The 20,751-nt window shown below is 35.4% G+C and overlaps 1 protein-coding gene across 5 annotated transcripts in view; it reads left to right on the forward strand.

Annotated features, from left to right (window-relative positions):
- Nucleotides 1-20,751, forward strand: part of C3G (C3G guanyl-nucleotide exchange factor) — a 403,493-nt gene that overhangs the window by 275,242 nt on the left and 107,500 nt on the right. For all 5 annotated transcript variants that reach the window (XM_069820753.1, XM_069820750.1, XM_069820751.1 and 2 more), the window contains exon 8: nt 13,900-14,469. In XM_069820753.1, the coding sequence (XP_069676854.1) occupies nt 13,900-14,469 (570 nt within the window). The remainder of the gene's footprint in view (nt 1-13,899; nt 14,470-20,751) is intronic.

Consider the following 20,751-nt stretch of genomic DNA (forward strand, 5'->3'; position numbering starts at 1 on the left):
TGAATTGGAAACGCATCTGACAGAAACAGACCTATACGAACTCTGCTGTACATTTCACTGAGACACATTATAATTAATCGAACTAGTTTCTTGGGAATACCAAATTCAATAAGAATATCATATAAAACTTCTCTCTTAACTGAGTCATATGCCTTTTTGAAATCTATGAATAACTGATGCACTGTACCCTTATACTCCCATTTTTTCTCCATTATCTGTCTAATACAAAATATCTGGTCAATAGTTGATCAATTACGCCTAAAACCACACTGATGATTCCAAATAATTTCATCTACATATGGAGTTAATCTTCTCAAAAGAATATTGGACAAAATTTTGTATGACTTCAACAAAAGTGATATTCCTCGAAAGTTACTATAGTTAGTCTTGTCCCCCTTCTTAAAGATAGGTACGATTATGGACTCCTTCCATTGTTCTGGTACAATTTCCTTTTCCCAAATAGCAAGTACAAGCTTATAAATTTCGTTAGATAATGCGCTTCCACCCTCTTGTATTAATTCTGCTGGAATTTGATCGATACCTGGAGACTTATAATTTTTCAGATTTTCTATCGCAATTTCGACTTCAGAAAGTGTGGGTTCGGGTATAAATGGCTCAGCAGTTTGTATTTCAATTTCGTCCCGATCATTTCTATTTGGCCTTTGTATATTTAGTAGTTGCCCAAAATAGTTTTTCCATCTGTTCAGGATTGAATGAGAGTCTGCAAGCAAGTCACCATTCTCATCCTTGATCACGTTCACCCTTGCTTGATATCCTTTTTTGAATTCCTTTATGCCTTTATATAAATCTCTAATGTTTTTATTTTTACTATTTGTTTCTACCTCATTCAGTTTTTCCTTCACATAATCTCTCTTTTTATTCCTAAGTGTACGATTTGCTTCCTGTCTTTTATTGAAATAATTATCTCTATTCGCCTCAACTGGATCCTGTAAGAATTTCAATTTTGCCTGTTTCCTTCTTTCTACTACCATGCAACAATCATCATCAAACCACGGTTTCTTTTTCTTAGTTTCATAATAACCTATGCTCTGTTCAGCTGCAATTTTGAACACAGTTGTAAAAAAATAAATAAACTGCACTGACAGAAAATTTTCTATCAATACTATTGATATGTAAATATGACGTACACTTTCAAATGTCTCTCATAATAACTTAAATAAGTGTGTAAGTTGCAACCTGCTGCCACGACTACTAGTCAGCAGCTTACAGATAGAGGCATAACTGGAAGGAGGGACTTGCTTGACGGAAAAAGTAGTGAAGGCGAATTTTTTTACTCATTATACATCAAAATTACGTTTGATAGCATTAAAACCATTTCAACATAAACACAAAGTTTACTATTAATTTCACTGAGAATATCACACTATTATTCTTAATAGTACAATATGACGCATTGCTTTTCTTGTTGGCACTACTTTATCAAAGTTTGTTGTCATGTTTGAAGTTGACATTCTTAATATGGCCTCTAAGTTAATATCACTTAAAGATGAATGCTGTTTGGTTTTGATCAAGTTCATGACGGAAAATGTTTGTTCACAAGTAATATGTGCTTCCAGGCATCCAAATATCTGGTAGGCATTATTCAAGAAACTTTAAAATTTATTCTGATTCAGAATAGAGTAAAACTCTTGTAAAGTACTCTCCCTATACTTGACCCAAGAATTTTCAGAATATTAGAGATCAATAATTTCCATCTGGATTTCGACAATTAGATTCCTTGCTTTGATAGAAAATGAATCCTCAGTCACTTTTATGCGGACTTCATCTTCATTACTTAGTGACATTTTTGTTCTGAAATTTCTCACTTAGAAGTGATATGTGCTTCGTACATTTTCTACCTACCATGGAATGATGCTCTGATGGAATATTCTCTCGACAAGTTAAAAAATGTAACATATTCCCCTTAGTAAGTTGATTTACAGACAAACTTAATTTAATTTTGAATATCTTTATAAGAGATATTAACTGAAAAGCAAACATATTTTTTTCTTGATGCTGAAGAAGTTAAAATCATTCACATGACCCAAAATGTCACACAAGGAAAATAAATCTTGATTTCATTTTTTAATAAATTATTTCTAGGAATTTTTCCTTATCCTTCTGAGGTTCCAAAAATTCAAATAACTCATTTTTTAGAGCAACAAAGCATGACAAAACTTTACCGTGGCTCAACCAACATATATTAGTATTGTATGGTAGATCCCCATATTCAACATCATTCTCTTCTAGAAAGTCTGAAAAATTCTGTGTTTCAAACCCTGAGCTCGAATATGACCAGAGCAAATACTACTTCAGTCACATAATCACACTGCAAAGCCTTTGAATTTTGAACCTGATGCTGAATTAAGCACTGAAATTGTGTAAATTGTTTATCTTTTTATGTTCGATAATTGAAGAGGTTCCTCGAATGATGTTGTAAGCGCCACTTAGCAAATTGTTTGGAAATCAAGAAAAGCAGTCACATCATCGCATTAAAAAAATTGAAATAAAAATTCTTGGTCATCACAACCACAATGAATTTTAGAACACATAAACATTGCAATGTCTGCAAAATAAACATAACGTAAAGAAATAAATAGATTTTCAACATGAATTTAATGGAGTAATGGTTGCATATCCATGCACATGTCATTACAGTGGAATACAAGTTGTAAATGGATTTGAATAATGACATTATTACTTAGAAACATGCATAATATTAGTACATCATAACATTAACTGATCGTCACTCATAGAATATGAATTGCTGTTGAAATAAAAAATTCCTTCCATTGGGAATATAGCCCTATATAAAGAAAAGCATATTTTCTTATACTTAAAGCACTCGTGTATGTCAAGTAAAACAAAATGTTAGTTGATACATAGCAGCGAACATGACATTACTCTGCAAGCAAGTCTAAGTAAAAGGTTCATCGTGAATATAATCCACCATCGAGACAAGATCTTTTTTTTGGCCAATGAAATTGGTAAGGAACTTAGCTGGTCAGGTGTGGGAAGGCAAGATGCCATATTACTTGAATGTTTGCTAGTTCTTCCTCTATTTGGTTTCTTGATGGAGTAAGCCATCAAGAGTTGCAGAACATTGTGATACCCATGTGTGTGCACTTAATGGCAAAAAGAATGGGCCGGCCGACAATTTCTAAGTTCCAGAGACATAACATTGCGCATGCTCGTCTCGTCAAAGCCGTAGTTCACTAGGTAACACATAATTAAACCATTTAAATTTGCTGTATTTTGTTTAAGAGTCTAAAATATGTAATAAAATCAAATGATGGGTTGATTCTAGATACATCAGGGCCTCTGAAGAGTGAAATAATAATAAAATTGATAAATACAAAATCAACCGGAGCGAATATGAACAGGAAAACCACGTATTATGCCGAACCGATACTAACAGTCACAGTAGTGTAAGTCGTTGCGGCATTGGTCTATTGAACAAGTTGGTAGTAGTAGCTCAAGGTTCGACTCTCCCCCAATCTTTTTTTTTATTACAAATTTGCCATCATATATGTCTTGCAAAGCTATAATTATGTGGCGATATCTCTTAGAATATGCCCAAACTCTAATAAATAATAAACCTCCCTCTCTTTCAAGCAATACTGCTATCTGTTAATACAACGTTCTGTCTCGTCATTATGCTTGAAGATGTCACAGAAACAATAACTCATTGCCCTGGTTCACATAGGTTATTCTGATTATGCTGCTCTCCGACAGGACTTCGATTGGAGAAATGTCATTTTCTCCGACGAGGTAATTGTCTCCAATAGCAACGATAGTACTGTCCTAGTTTATTGTATGGATGGCCACCGATACGATGAACGCTTCGCGAGACGAATTAACAAGTCGAGTTGCGTGAGGGTCGCGTGTTGGGGGTGGATGTCATATGATGGGGCAGGACTTCTGGAACGCATCCACTGGCGGTTTACAGCAGAAGTCTACGAACACATTTTGGCAAATGTAATGATCCCTTCTGCCTGAAAACGATATCCAGAAGGAATACTTTTCTTCCAGCAGGATAATCATCCGATACACACCGCCAACCAGATTCAAAGATGATTTACGAGGAGGCGTGATATCGACCCAGTCAACTGGCCTCCAAATTCACCAGATATGAATCCAATTCAAAATTTGTGGGCTGCAGTCAAAAGGATCCTACGCTCTAATTGGGCAGAACAACCACCTGTTCGGACACCTGAGGAATTGTGGGACAAAGTTCTAGATGCGTGGGAGGAGATGGCCAAGAATTTAGACCTGTTCCATAATCTTGTGGACTCCATGCCGTGCAGAATGAGGGTAGTTGTTGACGCAGGTGGTTTATAGATGACATGCTAGTCCCCACCACAGGCCTTGTTTTGTTAATATATTAAAAAATTGTTTTGTTTTTGTTAATTTATTTATTTGTGTTTGATATGCGTCCGGTATTTTAGGATGTGAAACAAGTATTTTTGTTTATACAGACCAGGTCTCACCTATTAATAGCCCACAGGTGATGGGCAATAATATTTTTACAAGGCAGGCATAACGAAGTTTGTTAACAAATGCCATTTCACGTTTAAACTAATAAATTAAGTAAAAGTTAAAATAAAAAAATAATAATTTTACCGTACCGGAAGGCGAACTCACAACCTCTGTACGGATGTCAGACTTCTTACCACTGGGACACACACTGCTCGTAAGGTTTACTACATTATAGACGGACGACTCAATGAAGAGACATCACAGCACTGCCTTGCGGTGGGTTACGTTTACACGAGTGAACCGCGCGATAGAACTTCGAATTTCTATCGACCAAGAATCGGCCCATTCTTTTTGCCGCTAAGTGTACATAAATAGGATCATCATGAGAAATTTGGAGTCAAGTTACTTTTGTGAACTCCAATTAGAGTTTAATAGAGTTTTCTACTGTACTTGGGTCTTTAAACTGTTATTGTGTCATGTAACACACTGTAGGTTGCTTGGACTATCCTTCTTCGTTTTATTGGTTTCATTTCCATGCATTTGTTCATCATGTGACATTTTATAGAATGTTAAGAAAGCACCTTCCTCTTGTGCTCATGTGAGGGTCTGGCACTGTAATATTTCTGGTTTGTATTTACATACCTAAGCCTAAAATCATAACATACTAAGGTTTCAGGGTAAAGATCAGATATTTTGACTCATTGAATGGATCAAACCTATTCTAAGCTAATCAATAAAATTGATATCAGCAGCCTACTGTAATCTCCGTTTTTCAATTAGTACAGTGCCAGATTAACTATGGTAGTAACATGTATTTCGAAAATGACGCATGAGTGTCTATAACTTATAAATAATCAGGACTAATCTTATACATACTTACCAACATACATCGCGTGATATATTTTTTAAAATAAATATGCCTAGGTGAATTGCTGTTGAAACAAGAGAAGTAGGAATATCCAACGTTATTCCACTTAAGAAGTTAGGTATTGATTTCTCATCTTGAACAACTCTATTCCTGCTTGTATATATTTTCCACAACTCTTCATTATTTTCCTTTTATTATCCTAACATTCGTTATCATTTGCCTGGCTTCTTTTACCTTTGTTTAACTTATGAAGTATGTCTGGAGACAATGATGTTGCAGGAACATCATTCATCTTGCCAGAACATCCAACATTATTCTACGGATACAACATTTTTGACGAACAATAAGTGGACTTCCAGTTTAGATATTGTCATGAGACTGCGGCACTTTACTGGCATATGGATGTGTAACATTATTCCATCAAAACATCACTTTCGAAAAAAGTGGCGCTTACAACATTTTTCGAGGGACCTCTTCAATTTTTACAGCACCAGCCTTTTTTCCCCACTTAGATGGGACATCATTAGTGCAAACTGCTATTAAATTTTTGAAATTTAAGTATAGTTTTTCAATTAAATATATCTTTACATTTTTTGCAATCTCTCTTCCTGTTTTTCTTGTTTTCACTGAACACAAACCAGCAAGCTCCTCTGTCACCTAAAAATTCTTATTAACACCTCTTACATACCGGTATATTAAAAGTTGTGCAGTATCTTTGATGTCGATACTTTCATTAATAGCAAGCAAATAATAGACATATTCACTAGTCGATTTTTGCAGATTATCTTTAAGACCATCGGCAATATCTGCGTTTTTTTGCACAATTCAGGAACAGCAATCATCAAACACTTTTTATAAACTCTTCCTCAGTAAATGATTTGCCAGCACAAACATTTCTTGTGATATTTTTAAGCCTACCTTTGTGGCAACTTAATTTGCAGATGTCACTTTTTAAAGGTTTGTTGCTCACCATTAAGGACTTTCAGTAATTTTGCTGCTTTTATTTGCTTTTCACTTTCATCCAATTTGTCAAGACTAGAATTTTTCGATTGAAAAAGACATCTCAGATTTTACTCTTTTGGCACAGTGATAGGTTCCCGGCAGACAGTTCTCACTATTTTGTTCTTAAACAACTTTAAAATATATTGTTTGTCCACCTAGGATTAAATGCTCGATGTTCCGAATCTATTTTACACTTTTTAAGGAAACTAATGTAATGTATTGCTCCAGCTACAAGCAGTCATTCACTGCCAAAGCCATTCAAGGTATAGCCAACTTTGTGTAATACAATTCATTCTCATTCGTAGATATCAAGTTGGTCGTGATCACGAAGATGTAACTTTGAATTTCCCTGCAGCAACACCAGCGCTAACAAAACCTAGAAACATAAAAATTTGTAGTAATTTGCTATTAAATACGACAATAGGAATAACCCCAAATGTAATCTATTGTCGAGTTAAGAGAAATATGATTGTGACGTTAATCACAATCACATAAACATAAACATGAGGAGTCTTAGTACAAATTTAATTCAACAGTAGAAAAAAATCTTCTAATTTCATATTCCCCAGTATGATTAAACAATTTCAATCAGGCAGAGAGGCCAAAAGAAATAGCATTGTGGGCTGCATACAGCCTATGGACCATATGTTGTGCAGGTCTGTCGTAAAGGGTCGACTGGTTAAATAGTGGGCTCTCAAACAACACACTGTGTAATTGCACTGTTCTGCTATCCATCCATCTGGGTCCTGACCACACACTAGTATTTCAATTTCTGTGGCCAGCCTTCTGAATCTTGACAGTACTTTACTTGCAAGCTTGGATCAGACGCTTTATGTTCCTGCTACCACCTATCCGGGTCTTGACCATTCACCTAATAGTGTTTTATTTTCTGTGAACCAGACCATTGCAAATATACATTAAGCTAGAATGGCGACTCTACTTCTACAAGTTTGCCCCCCTTCCTTAACATTATATATATTCATCCAGCATTCACTCGACCAGGGGCGGACGCAGGATTTTTTTTCAGGGAGGGATTTGAGGAGATAGGCCTAGTAAAAATGGAGTAATGAGAAATAAGTTTATATACTCACAATTTGTTTCCGAGTCACAAACATTTACAAGTTGACCTGAGTAGCGTAGTCGGTATAGCCTTCTGTGCTCGAATTTGCGGGTTCTACCCTAACCCAGCTCGATGGCATTTAAGTGTGTTTAAATGCGACAGGCCTCATATCAGTCGATTTATTGGCATGTAAAAGAAGTCCTGAGGGGAAAAAATTCCGGCACACCGGCGACGCTGATATAACCTCGGCAATTGCGAGCGTTGTTAAATAAATCATAATTTTTTTATTTTAACATTTACAATGACTGCAATACAAAAACAATGACAGAATGACATTTACAGAAGAAGGCGACGAAGCTTCTTAGACATTTCATCCAGTACTTCATGAGCTTTTACTTCTACATTTTTATGTGTATATATATATCAAGGCCAGTCCATTTAATCAGTCTGCTCCCATCGTGCTCCTCAAGTAAGTCTTCAAATACCGCAATGTTGAGAACGACCATTCTGGTGTTGCTGTAGTTACAGGCAATGTGCAGAAAAGTTTCAGCGCCTTGCGAGTGCAGGGAAAAATAATTTCATTACACCTGTTCAAAGATGATATAAAAACAGTAGGTATTAGGTGAAGATTTTTCTGATCAAGGAAATTTCTTCTCCACATCTTCAATTCGTTGAAGAAAGACTCTGGTGATGCATCAACATCATTGGGCCACTACTTACTACAGCCTGAACAGCAGTTTCTAAATCTTCATCTGATTCTCGCATTATGTTTTTAGGCAGAAAAGTTTGTATGGACTTTAGGATTCCCTTATGATTTAAAAACCCGTCCTTGAGCTGACTAATGAAATAGTCTAAGAAGAGAAGGAAAATTACAAGCCTAAAATACTTTCAGACTGCAGTCTTGAAGTAAGAACGCTGTGTTTATCTTTCTGCAGTTCTTGGAATTTAACATTTTAGCAAAGAGAATTTACGTGGAAAACTCTCTCATTCCTATGTACATTCATGAATTAAAATTAATATTATTTTGTTTCTTGTTTCGTATTTTCCTAAAAATTTCGGGGGGGGGGATATATCCCCTTAATCCCTCCCCCTTGCATCCGCCCCTGCACTCGACATCCTGTCCTGGATAACACCCTCTTAGTAACAGATCCAACAGATAGATTTTCCATTTCCCCATCTTCTACCTTCCTTGATGATGGAGCCAATATGTAGCTCTCTGAAACATTGAATATCTCTATATCTAGGAGAATGCAAATACCCAAGACCTCGCAGCACTACTGCAGTAAGAATCCCAACCAACACAATTACAATCACGACCACACCACTACTCTTGCAGCTTAGGCTTATTCTTATTTATCTGGCTTAAATCTGGAATAAAACTGAGGAGTTTTTCCTAATTCTGTCTGTATTTGTTTATTTTATCAGTCATCTCTGTTAAACGGTTAGGCAATTGGCTTCCAATGCTGGAGATGCAAGTTCATATCTTTGTGTATCTAAGTGGAATTTGCAGTGGGCAAAGACTATATCGAGAAAAATCTTTTGGAAATACATCTGTAAGTCTATTTTATAGGACACACGGACTGTATCAGCTAATTATATTCTCTGTAGAGTTTAACAACCACCCTAAGCCAGTTAGCCACCAATACCTCAGTCATTCAACCCTTATGTGCTCAAAATATAAAACCAGAGGGTAATTCCTCTTTAGGAAGGTATAATACACAGTATAATGATAGAGGGAATCATCCTCTGATCCCAACAGGAAAAAAAAAGTGTGCAGTTGCTGATCTAGTGGATAATAATTACAGTATGGAATATAATCGTGATGAATCAGTTGTGAAGGGTCTCAGAAAGTACTGTTTTTTTTAATAACATGAAGATGACATTCTGTGGGAGGATTACCATTCTAGAAAATCCAGTTCCAGTTCAGAAGATCATGTTTTTTATTGTACATCATTTTTAGAGTGTAAGTCGGATTATATTGAGATTTTTATTTTTTCCATAATTACATAATGTCAGGAAACTTGGGGGTTGTATTATTTTTGAAGTAATAAATTCGCGCCAATATGATACTGGTACTTCTTGTTGGCTACTTATATTCTTATTCCTAATCCAATCCATTATACTAAAATATTTTTTCGTCCTCGTCTTCCTCCTCTTCTTCCTTCTCCAAGAGTAAAAAAAGGCCTTCCTCATTACAGGGCATGAAGACCCACAAGATTGGGAGGCTAAGGCTCCCACCTGTACAGACAATTGACATTAATGACAGTAGGGATGTCGGTTCTAATGCCCATTACCTTTACCCTCAAGGCAATACCCTTGGTACTCAGTTCTGTTCGGGGTTAGTAAAGCCCAGGGCCATAGTGCGGCCAGATCAATGGAAAAAAATGCATGATCTCATCGGGAATCGAACCTGTGACTTTCTGGCTTGCAGTGTAATGCATTAACTGCGACTTTACAGCACACCCCTCTGAAATGACATTCATACAACACCTCTGCACAAATAACCCTGTTCATTTCTCCTTTTAATGTATTCACTCTTAATTTCGAAATAGTAATTACTAGGGCTAGGATTTTGATGACCCATAAATCATGAAAAAATGTCCTAAAACAATGCATTTATGACCTAAAAATCTTTCAAAAATGTCCTAAAAATTGATCTTACGTAATTGGTTTAGTAGGAAAAGAGATTTTGTACTACTTAATATTTAGACTAGTAATTAAATTAAATGTTACATAATTTTTTCTAAGTAGTACACTTAATTAATTATTTTACTGATGTAGTTTCCATGTATGATCGTTTACCTCTGCGTCGGCATGTGGACATGAGGTCAGCAGTCAGTTGGTCGGTCTGGCCCTTCATGGGCTATAGCGCCATGGATTTACTTTACTTTTAGTTTCCATGTAGTCTACCACAAGGCCACTCTTATCCGGAATTAGCAGATATAGAGGAGTCTATATTGAAGGGGTGGTTGGTCTGATCCATTACATGGGGTGTACTACATTAAGATGACAATATTTTTGTAGAAAAACGATTAAAATATTATACAAAATAATGGGTATTAATGGACAATATATTTAAAGAAAATATCAAAGGAAATAAACATTATTTTACATTAATAATGGGGATTTATGGCCAAAATTAAATGAAAATGCCTAAAAAATGACAGAATAAAACAAAAAATGCTCTTATGAGTTGAAACAGGCAAAAAATGCAAAAAAAAAATGCCCTAACAAATATGTCTTAAAACATTCAGTTTATTACATAACATATAAATACTAAAGCAGCTATGTTTCTGGCTTACTAGAAGAAAGATGCAATTTCATCAAAATCCTAGCCCTAGTAATTACAGAAAGACCATATAAAAATATTTTTCAACAATGTAATAAAATTAGGCTATATTAAACAAATGAAAATTCGTGATCAGATACTTTCTTGAGTATGATAAAAATGTTTTGTCAATGATGGGTTGTATATACTGTGTGTTCCATTTCAGAAATTCAATCAGCAGTTGTTTTGAACTTTCCTCTCAAAAATTTAATTGACATGTTTTTCCTCAAAATCGTTTTCCTTACACGTCTAAAAATTGTTCAAGGTGGGAAGTTTTGAATTGAACATATGATATAGGTATATGTATGCAATGTGAGTATTTTTGCCATACTTGTGCCATGATTTTAGCTCGTCATTAAAATATAATTTGTCAGAAAATTAGACATGAATATTTCACTGTGGTAAAAATGAATTTACTCGTAATGTTAAAAGAACAATACTTGATTACAATATTGTTGTTTACTAAACTATCCGAATACAGGCCTGAACCCCATAAGTGACACCAACAAAGGATCACAGACAACTAGGCCAGGAGATAATAGGGTAGGGTGGTCAGTTTTTTTCCCTCTCATTTGCATTCATTCGCCGATTAGCTACATGTTACACTAATCAGACTTCAGATGCATACAAACAATTGTTCTTCCTCTGACACATATCATTATGCCTGATAATAGATGTACTTATCAGCCAGAACCTCAATCAACATATGACAATATCTAGAGATATAAATTAATCAGCAAACTCCAGAAATTGTGAGTCAAATCAAACATGTTATGATGGATATCGGAGTTCATAACCTAAAGGTTCTGTGCCACCACATACGGTCTAAATTCAAGCAGACTCACCTTAGTTTACCACAAGGAGTAGTATTAAGCACAACGCTCTTTAATGTGTATGTAAATGACCTTCCACAAACACTTAAAACTCTAAAGTGAAGACAACTCTTTTTTGCTGATGATCTGGTTATTTGGGATTCCCAAAAAAGAAAAAAAAAAATTGGATCACCTGCAAGAAAATATACAAAAATCGCTTACAAAGTTACAAAAATGGTGTATAGAAAATCTAATGAAAGTAAATAAGGAAAAAACTAAATACCAACTCTTTTCCTTATGTGAAAAACCAACAGAAGTAAAACTCTATTACATAAAAGGCCAAGATAATAAGTTACAAAGTACAGATAATGCAAAATACCTAGAAATCAATTTTGTTAAGAAACTTACATGGAAAAATCAAATAACACATATACTGTAATTGAGAAAGCAACAAAAAGATTCAAATTATTAAAAAGACTAGCAGAAACAAAGTGGGGTAGCTCCATAAAAACATTAAATACAACATACAATATGTATATCAAGCCAGTTTTGAAATATTGTGGTGAAATATTAACAACAGCATCCAACTCAAAAACCTACTCGAACGTACACAGAACCAAGGTCTCTGAGTAATAAATAACTGGTGCAGCTAAAAGTACCAGTACTCCAATAGATGCCTTAAGAATTATTATGTCCAAAAAACCGCTAATTCTGGAATTACAAACACAGACCCTGTTACTGTATGAGAAACTACTGAAAGTTCCAAACCACAGTAAATGGAACAAATTTAGACAGCAAACGGTTCCTAAAAACTCAAGCTGGATTTCTGAAAGAAACCCACAAACTAAAAGAAATGTTAGACATTTCCAAAGAAAAAGAAAATATAATAAACAATTACAGTCCAGTAGAAAACCTTGAAATACAATATTTTTTAGACCTAAATGAAACTTTCAGTAAAAAAAAATATACAAATTTAGAAATAGCAAAACTCATCACACTGGAAACACTAAATACAAAATACCCAATAATATTATCAGACTCCAAAGCTGCTATTCAAGCTATAGCATGCACCAGCTATCCTAAAATGCAAAAAATCAAAGAAACACATGCCTAATTCGACAAATTCAAAATCGGAAAAAAAACCTCTTATTACAATGTATCTCGGCTCATTGTGGAGTGATTGGCAATGAGACAGCAGATATATTTGCGAAAAAAGGAGCAAAAATTAAACGAAGAACCCAACAAAATTTTGCATATGAATCAATAAAACGAATCATCAAAAGAAAGATCAATCAAAGCCATCAATTCAAAATTAAAAACAATAATGAAAATGCTCAGTGGAATAAACTGATAATTGAACGTAAAATGATTCCAGACTTTCCCCGCATATCATCTGTAGCAATGTTCAGACTTGTTACTGGTCACGATTTCCTAGACAAACACCTGCATAAAATCGGAGTATTTGCATCGCCAACTTGCCTTTTGTGTTCAAAGGAATAAGAAATGGATGAGAGACATTTATTAATATGTGATGCACTTTTAACATATAAGGATTCCTCTAAATACTGGAAGGCGAGAAAAAGAATGACTTTATTGTCAAATTCAGAGCATTACATACATACATACATACATACATACATACATACATACATACATACATACATACATACATACATACATACATACATACATACACTACTGGTCGAAAGTTTTCGATCATCTATCACAACTATGGATTTGTGGTTAAAAAAGGGATTTCGTTTTGAATATTCTATCATATCATAATGCTAGAGAGAGAGAATATTTATTTTGTTGGTCTGTTTAGTTTTTCCGATGTGTTTGTACATTGAAATAAAGTATATAGTTGTTTTCATAGCTGATCGAAAACTTTTGACTGGTAGTGTACATACATACATACATACATACATACATACATACATACATACATACATACATACATATATACATACATCAATCAGAAGTCGATTCCAATATGTTGTTTAAATTTTTAGATAAAATTAGTAATTTAATACAGTGTGAAAGGGAAGTCGCTCTGCACTGGAGAGAGCAGAGTGTACGTGCTAGCAACAGTAGTTACGTTGGTAGCACGAACTCCCACTTGTAATAACAGCATACCCTTAGCTATACAACCTCATTGAAAGACATGTCAGTGACATAGCCCAGAGGCTGCAGACTACAAATATTACTGACCTCAATATGAAGCAACTTTCCTTATGCACTGTAATATCGTATACTGTATTCCAAGTAGGAATGTTATACAATAGTTATAAAAACATAAGAATGCTGAAAGATTTCAAATCTAAGACTAATAAACTTTTGTGTGTTGTAGGATTCGACACATCACTTGGTAAGCTCTCCTCATCCCATGCAGAATCAGGGTTTGCATCAATGCATTCACTGCGAAGCTCAAGCCAGAGCTACACATCATCACAACAGTTTAGTTCCCGCTCCTCCCAGCAGAGTGCGGTATCATTTACGAGCACTGAGTCAACCAGCAACAAAGTATGGCAGGTTCAGCGCACAGCCACAGAATCAAACTTCACTTCAACACAGAGAGTGATCTGTTCCTCGGAGACTCTTTCCCCTCACCACACTGAGTCTATTCCCCTCTGTCCACATGACAAAGACTTGACCAGAAATGTTTCACCAGAAGGAAACCCTGCAGTGAATGTCCCACCAGCCTTACCACAGAAAACGCGGCCAAAACAGCGGAAAGACAGACAGCTGTCGACATATGACAATGTCCCATCTGATGTGATAGAAGAATTCCATTCCAGCAACCACCAGGAGCAGCACATCCTGAGCTGCAGCATGCATCAGTCGCAGACTACTGTGCAGCATGGCAGCTGTCGCAGTCCAGATGGGAAGCCTCCACCTCTGCCACTGAAGAAGAAACACAGTGAGTACCTTGTGATTATGTTTTAAGTGTAAAGAGTGATGTGAAAGGAGGCAGAGTCCCCACGCAGCTGCATCCATATACCCACATTGCCATGTTGACATGAGTCACAAAAGTTAATTGTAGTATATCTGTAGAATTAGTAGTTATTGTTTAGATAAATTTGACATCTACTCACATATAAGCCTCCCCATCCTCCATAATTTTGAGAATAAAGCTAATTTTATTACAGCTGAACTCTTATTTAAAGATATGACTCTGGATCAGATATCTTCATAACAAATAATTATAATACTGTGATGTTCTTTAAATTTATTTGCTTTCTTCATATAAAACTCATCCTCAGTGATTGATCCACTCCTGAACACTGGCTGTGGAATCTGTGAAGTATGGTCACACCTGATGTCGCTCGAGAGAGGGTGGAATCTGAATTGCCTGTCCCCTTCCCTTTACCTTTTCTTTCTCCAAGCCAGTTGTGTTCCCTCTCTCAACATTTCTTTTCGTACCCTGACTACTCATTGAACCAGCCACCTATGACATTACATGCTCAGAAGGCTTGTTTTTCAGTGTCACTTCACAGATTCCATGGATGGTGTTTAAGAAAGAATATCAACATAAGTGAAATGAAGTTATTAATGGTGTCTGGAATTTTACAGTCTGATCCATTTGGAAGGACATAAAATAAAATGACTATAAAATCTTTAATGGGTTGCTGTAGAATTCATTTCTGTTCCAATGTGTTACTGAAGCACAGGAGTTTTGTATCATCATTGTTACTGCATAAGAAACAAAAGAAGTTACTCAGCAATGACCAAATAAACAAAATGCCATTTACTGCACAACAATGAGCGAAATGTGTCTTGTGGTTTGCTAAGTTTGAAAGTGTAATGGCTGTTCAACAGCAGTTTCAACAAGGGCTCCTAGTTACAAGTCGATAATGTTATGGTTTCACACATTTGAAGGAACTGGGTCTGTTAATATGCCACATATTGGTGACTGTAAGCATGTTCCTGAAACCGGAGCAAGTCCCAAGAAAAGTCTTAGACAGCTGTCTGCAGAGATGGCTATGTGATATGCATGTCAATGTATTGTTAAACATGTTCAGGCACTACATGAGCTTGATCACCAGCAATGCTTCACATTTACATCCATTGTGTGCAATCATATGGAGAGAGAAGAGGGCTTCTTGAATAGATGTGTATTTTTTGACGAAGCAACCTTCCATGTCAATGGGCGAGTGAACACCCATAATGCAATCATATGGGAGCGTGAAAATATGCATGTTTTGTATGAACTGAAACGGGCTAGTCCTAAAGTTAATGTTTAGTGTGCAGTAAGTATGTATGGACCGTTTGTCTTCACAGAGGTAACACTTCGATCAGGACCATATCTGGACATGTTGAAAAACTTTTTCGAACCACAGCTGCAACAGGAAAACAACATGGGTATCATGTTCCAATAGAATGGTGAACCATCTCATTGGGCAACAGATGTCCGTGATCACCTGGATGAGACATTTGGTAACAACTGATGTGGTCAAGGAGGACCAATTATGTGATCTCCAAATTACCCATACCCGACACCATTCGATTTCTTTCTCTGGGGTTTCGTGAAGAATGATGTGTATGCACAGTAACCCAGAGATATTCATGATCTCAGAGCAAAGATTTTTTTCAGCTTTGAGAAAGTTACCCCTGAGATGTTAGACCACACATGAGAGGAATTAGCCTCAAGATATGAACTATGTCATGTTCTCAATGGTGGGCACATTGAGGTCTAATTTGGTCAAAACTTCCATTCTTCTAAAATGCATATAAAAATTATTGAACAATAAATAGCAACATTTCTCATTTTATCACGTTTTTATTTTATGTCTTCCCAAACAGATCACTCTGTGTTTCTTTTTATCATAATTATAATATGTGGATTTAAAAGTATCGTCATTTTTTGTATAGCTGGCTAATAATATTTATTATTCTTTTATCAATCTTATTAAGTATTACTATTGCTATTATTATTATTAATTATACTAGGTATTTTAGAGTCTGTAATATTTGATTTTTTTTGCAAAATTACCTACTCAATCTGTGATTAATTTCAAAGTAGCATTTACGTAATGCTCAAATTTAATTTCGAAAGTAATAAACACTTTCATAGAACAGAAAAAAAAATCGTTTCTATAGTGTCTGCACTTTCATCCAAGGACAATATGTTTATTTACTCACTAGACGAGGTATAGAGAAAGTGCTGCAAAAAATCAGTTTCGTAATTTAAAAAATGCATGTTTCAGAATCACTTACATGAAATAGTAATATACATTACAAGAGCGGTATGTTGACGTTTTCATGTTCGAGGAAAAGATTGAAAAAGCGAAACGTAGTTGAGATTTTTTAATTTCCGAGAACATGAAAACAAACATACCGCTCGTGTATTGTACATTATTTTGTGCGAAGATCGTTTATTACATACCTGAAAGACGAATTTCTAATTAGTTGCAATGAAATCTCCATGCTGGTTTCTGTTAATGACGGCAACTTCGGAAAACCAAAATATCTTTCTTCAACATTGTTGCTATAAAATGTTTTCTGTGTTTACTATACTCCAGCAGGCTGTGATATACATGTCTTTTTTTTTCCCCCAGTCTATAAATGCGAACTTAAAACAAACGGTAAGGTTATGTAATGATTTATTTTTCATTTTAATATTTTAACAATATTATTTCTATAACATATTGCAGTAATAACATCGGCATCTGGAATCTTGTTGATTTTTTCACGGCTTCCTTAATGTTACTTGTATCAGGAATGCAATGAGTTTCGTGGAGTAGTAGACTTTACTTAATTTTTGCAAATATTTAAAAACAATAATTAACATTGCAATTTAGGTGAAATTGCAGTGGTAAGTTTCCAATTTATAATTATTACTATGTTAAACGTCTCTAAAAATAATATGTTAAAAGCCTAAAGCAGTAAAATGAATGTCGCGCTTAAGCGGTAAGAAGAGGGAAATTGTTATGTGTGTTACGTTGGGAATACTGAATGTGGTATTTCACACTTACCGCTTATTGGTTTTGTGCGTAAAACAAGCAAATACGCACGATCTCGCACAAAAGTGTTTTGCGCACGGTTACAGAATATGCACTGGTTTGAGTCCTCAAGTAGTACGAATTTTCTCATGAAATTTCGGTCAGTTTATGGCGCAAGTGCCCCCCAGCATTGTCGTGAATTTGGGTAGCTACAATAGATATTGTACTGAAATCTAGTTATGAAAACCAGCTATAATGGGGGAGGAGAGGAATATTGTGAGGCCAGCAGACGAGTAGTTGGCTTTAAGTCCTACATGGGCTGTCGCACTGCGGATTATTATTATTATTATTATTATTATTATTATTATTATTATTATTATTATTATTACCCACATGCTACTACACACGAACTATTATTAAATAAATTACAAATATGTCCGTATTGTAGCGTATTATGGTAACCCTAGTCCCAATGAGTTTTTGTATTCCTCCTTTGGGAATAAGCTGCCATTGCAACTTTAGAGTATTCCTAATTTCCTGCAGGACGATTGTTGTATATAATACATGGTCCAGACCATCATAGAACCTCTACCAAATTTATCAACTTCGTGCACAGCTGCAGCAGGAAATCTTTCTGTGGCCATGCCCACACTCGCATAAGATGATTACAATGGGTAAAACGAAACCTGTATTCGTCAGAGAAGAGCACAGACTGCCATTGGTTCAGATTTCAATGAACAGGTGCTGAGCAAACTTAAGTCTTACTTGCCTTCTGTTGATAATATGTTAAGTGAGATTTTCGAACTGGCCTTTTTGGTCATAATTTTTTTTTTTTTGCTGTAATTTGTTTCTTATAATATTGTCTGAATCCTAACTCTAGAAGCCACCTAGAGGTCATTCAGGAGGTCTCTTGTATGACTTGTATGCCATCGCAGAGCAGAAGTGATAAATGAATCTGTCTTCTCTAACATTTTTTTTTTTTTTTTTTTGCATTTATGGTCCTGGCCAGCTTTCCTACAATACTGTTTTAACGTGAACATGTATTTGAAAGAGAACAAGGTTAACCATTAGTACAAAATCAATAACCACATCTCTATAACAACCATGGTCATCTCTATATGTTACATCTCTCCATCTCTACATAAAGTTTGTTCCAGCACAGTTTGGAATCGATTCTGAACTGCCTGCTCATGCGCAATGGCCCAATGTGTGTTCCAACAAGATTAGAACTATTCCGAACCAATACTGAACTCCCAGTTCCCTGTTCCAACGTGCTTCAGAACTTGTTCGGAATGAGTGAATTTGGTTCTCGATTAAGAGCAGAACTGGGAATTCTGAACTGTTGACGCATATGCAGATGGTTTAATCTGAAGATATGGTTAAAATGCTTTGAGACTAGACAGGTTAAAATAAAGGAATTGTCGATCATGAGTGATTTGGAAGGTGATAGTGATATATTTTATGAAGAATTAAGTTCAGAAGATGAATATAATTTTAATATGAGAAGAAACTCCGAAGGCCTTGAAAGAACAGTTCAAGAAATGTTCCAACAACGTAAAATTCCAAATTAGTTCTGACATCATACACAACTGATGCATGCATCGAAAAAAATTCGGTGTAGTTCGGAATGCATTCTGAATTGCTTGCTGGAACAAGCCTATTGTAAAACATTCCCCTAAACAAATTCTTCTGCCACTTCTTAGCAACATTCATCTGTTATGTCTTTCCTGCAATTAATGTTCTTTTTATTCTCTCCTTTCTTCTCCAACTTCCCATGGTATCCATGATTCATTTTGTTTCTTTCCTTCTCCTGGAGAAACTAAGTGACATCTGTTCCTTCTAAGCTTCTTCTGACCAACTTCCACTATTATGATCTGGGATGAATCTGCTCCACAATATTACCATATCTAGGATGACCAGATTCATATCGCTGAAAAAGAAGACACAAACCTTAAAAAAGGAGGGCAATGTCCGATAAAAGAGGACAGAGAATATGTACTTATATTTAGGCTTATACCACAGTCTACTATATACAGTCGCGAAACTTAAGGTGATTTTTTGCAAATCTCGCGATAAAGCGCTCCAAGCGGTTAGCAACTAGAAACAATAGACTGTCCACTGTCGACTTTGGATTTAGAGTCGACTGTGTCGTATTTCCATCGAGTGCTAGGTCGTTGCATATTTCGCATTGATGCTTGTGAAGAAAAATCCTAACATCTATTTCTTATTTTACTTCTGGATGCAAAAAGTGGTTAATACACAGCAGGAGGGAAGATCTAATGACAAAGAATGAAGCATATCTTTATAATAATATAAAGTTTTGCTCTCTTCATTTCGAAAACGCAATTTATGAATGAAAACAAAAAGAAATTAATCTGGAATGCAGTTCGAACTTTATTTGATGTTTCAAATAAACCTGTTCTGTTATTACCTGCAGCTGAGAAACAAAAGCTTTGCATTAATTCTACGTCTGTATCAGCTGATTCCTTGAATAATTGTACAGTTTCAGACAACTTAGGCCTACTTTTTTTTTTTCAAAGAATATGTTTTTAATTATAGCTGTTAATTTTGTTGCTATTTTTATTTGTTACTTTACTAGAGACATAGGAAAAGTAAGTCTGTTACAATAAAATTTATTGATCACGTTTTATTTCCAATTCTGGTGTGATTATTATTGCTTAACCTCATCCCACTTTGTTAACTACACAAGCCTACACTACAAGTACCGGTACACGTAAGTTACTCCCACGTTTTATTTCCAATTCTGGTGTGATTATTATTGCTTAACCTCATCCCACTTTGTTAACTACACAAGCCTACACTACAAGTACCGGTACACGTAAGTTACTCCCATTAATTCATATTTCCGTTATTATTTTATTATATTATTGTTGTAAAGGGAAATGCAAATTAATATTTATTGGTTTCATAGTTCATTATCGCTATAATCATGAATGAGTGAAGCGATTATAGTAAATTTCAGTTCGTTTTGCACAAACAAAAATAACATTAACCTATTTCTTGCAGGTATCTTCGAGTTTATGGCGGAATTTAATATACTTCATTAAAATAATAAATGAACTTTATCCATTTAATATTTCAATAATGGAAGGAAGGTGTTAATTTTTCCAGAAGAACCCGACAACGAAAGTGTAACATATTTTGTCGTCTGCTAGGAGAGATCTGTGATGATGAGCAGAGTCCATGGATATCCAGAGTACCGCAATCGTTTGAGCCGGCAAATGCCGACAAATCCGCCA

This window comes from Periplaneta americana, chromosome 3, assembly GCF_040183065.1.
Source record: "Periplaneta americana isolate PAMFEO1 chromosome 3, P.americana_PAMFEO1_priV1, whole genome shotgun sequence".
Classification (NCBI taxonomy): domain Eukaryota; kingdom Metazoa; phylum Arthropoda; class Insecta; order Blattodea; family Blattidae; genus Periplaneta; species Periplaneta americana.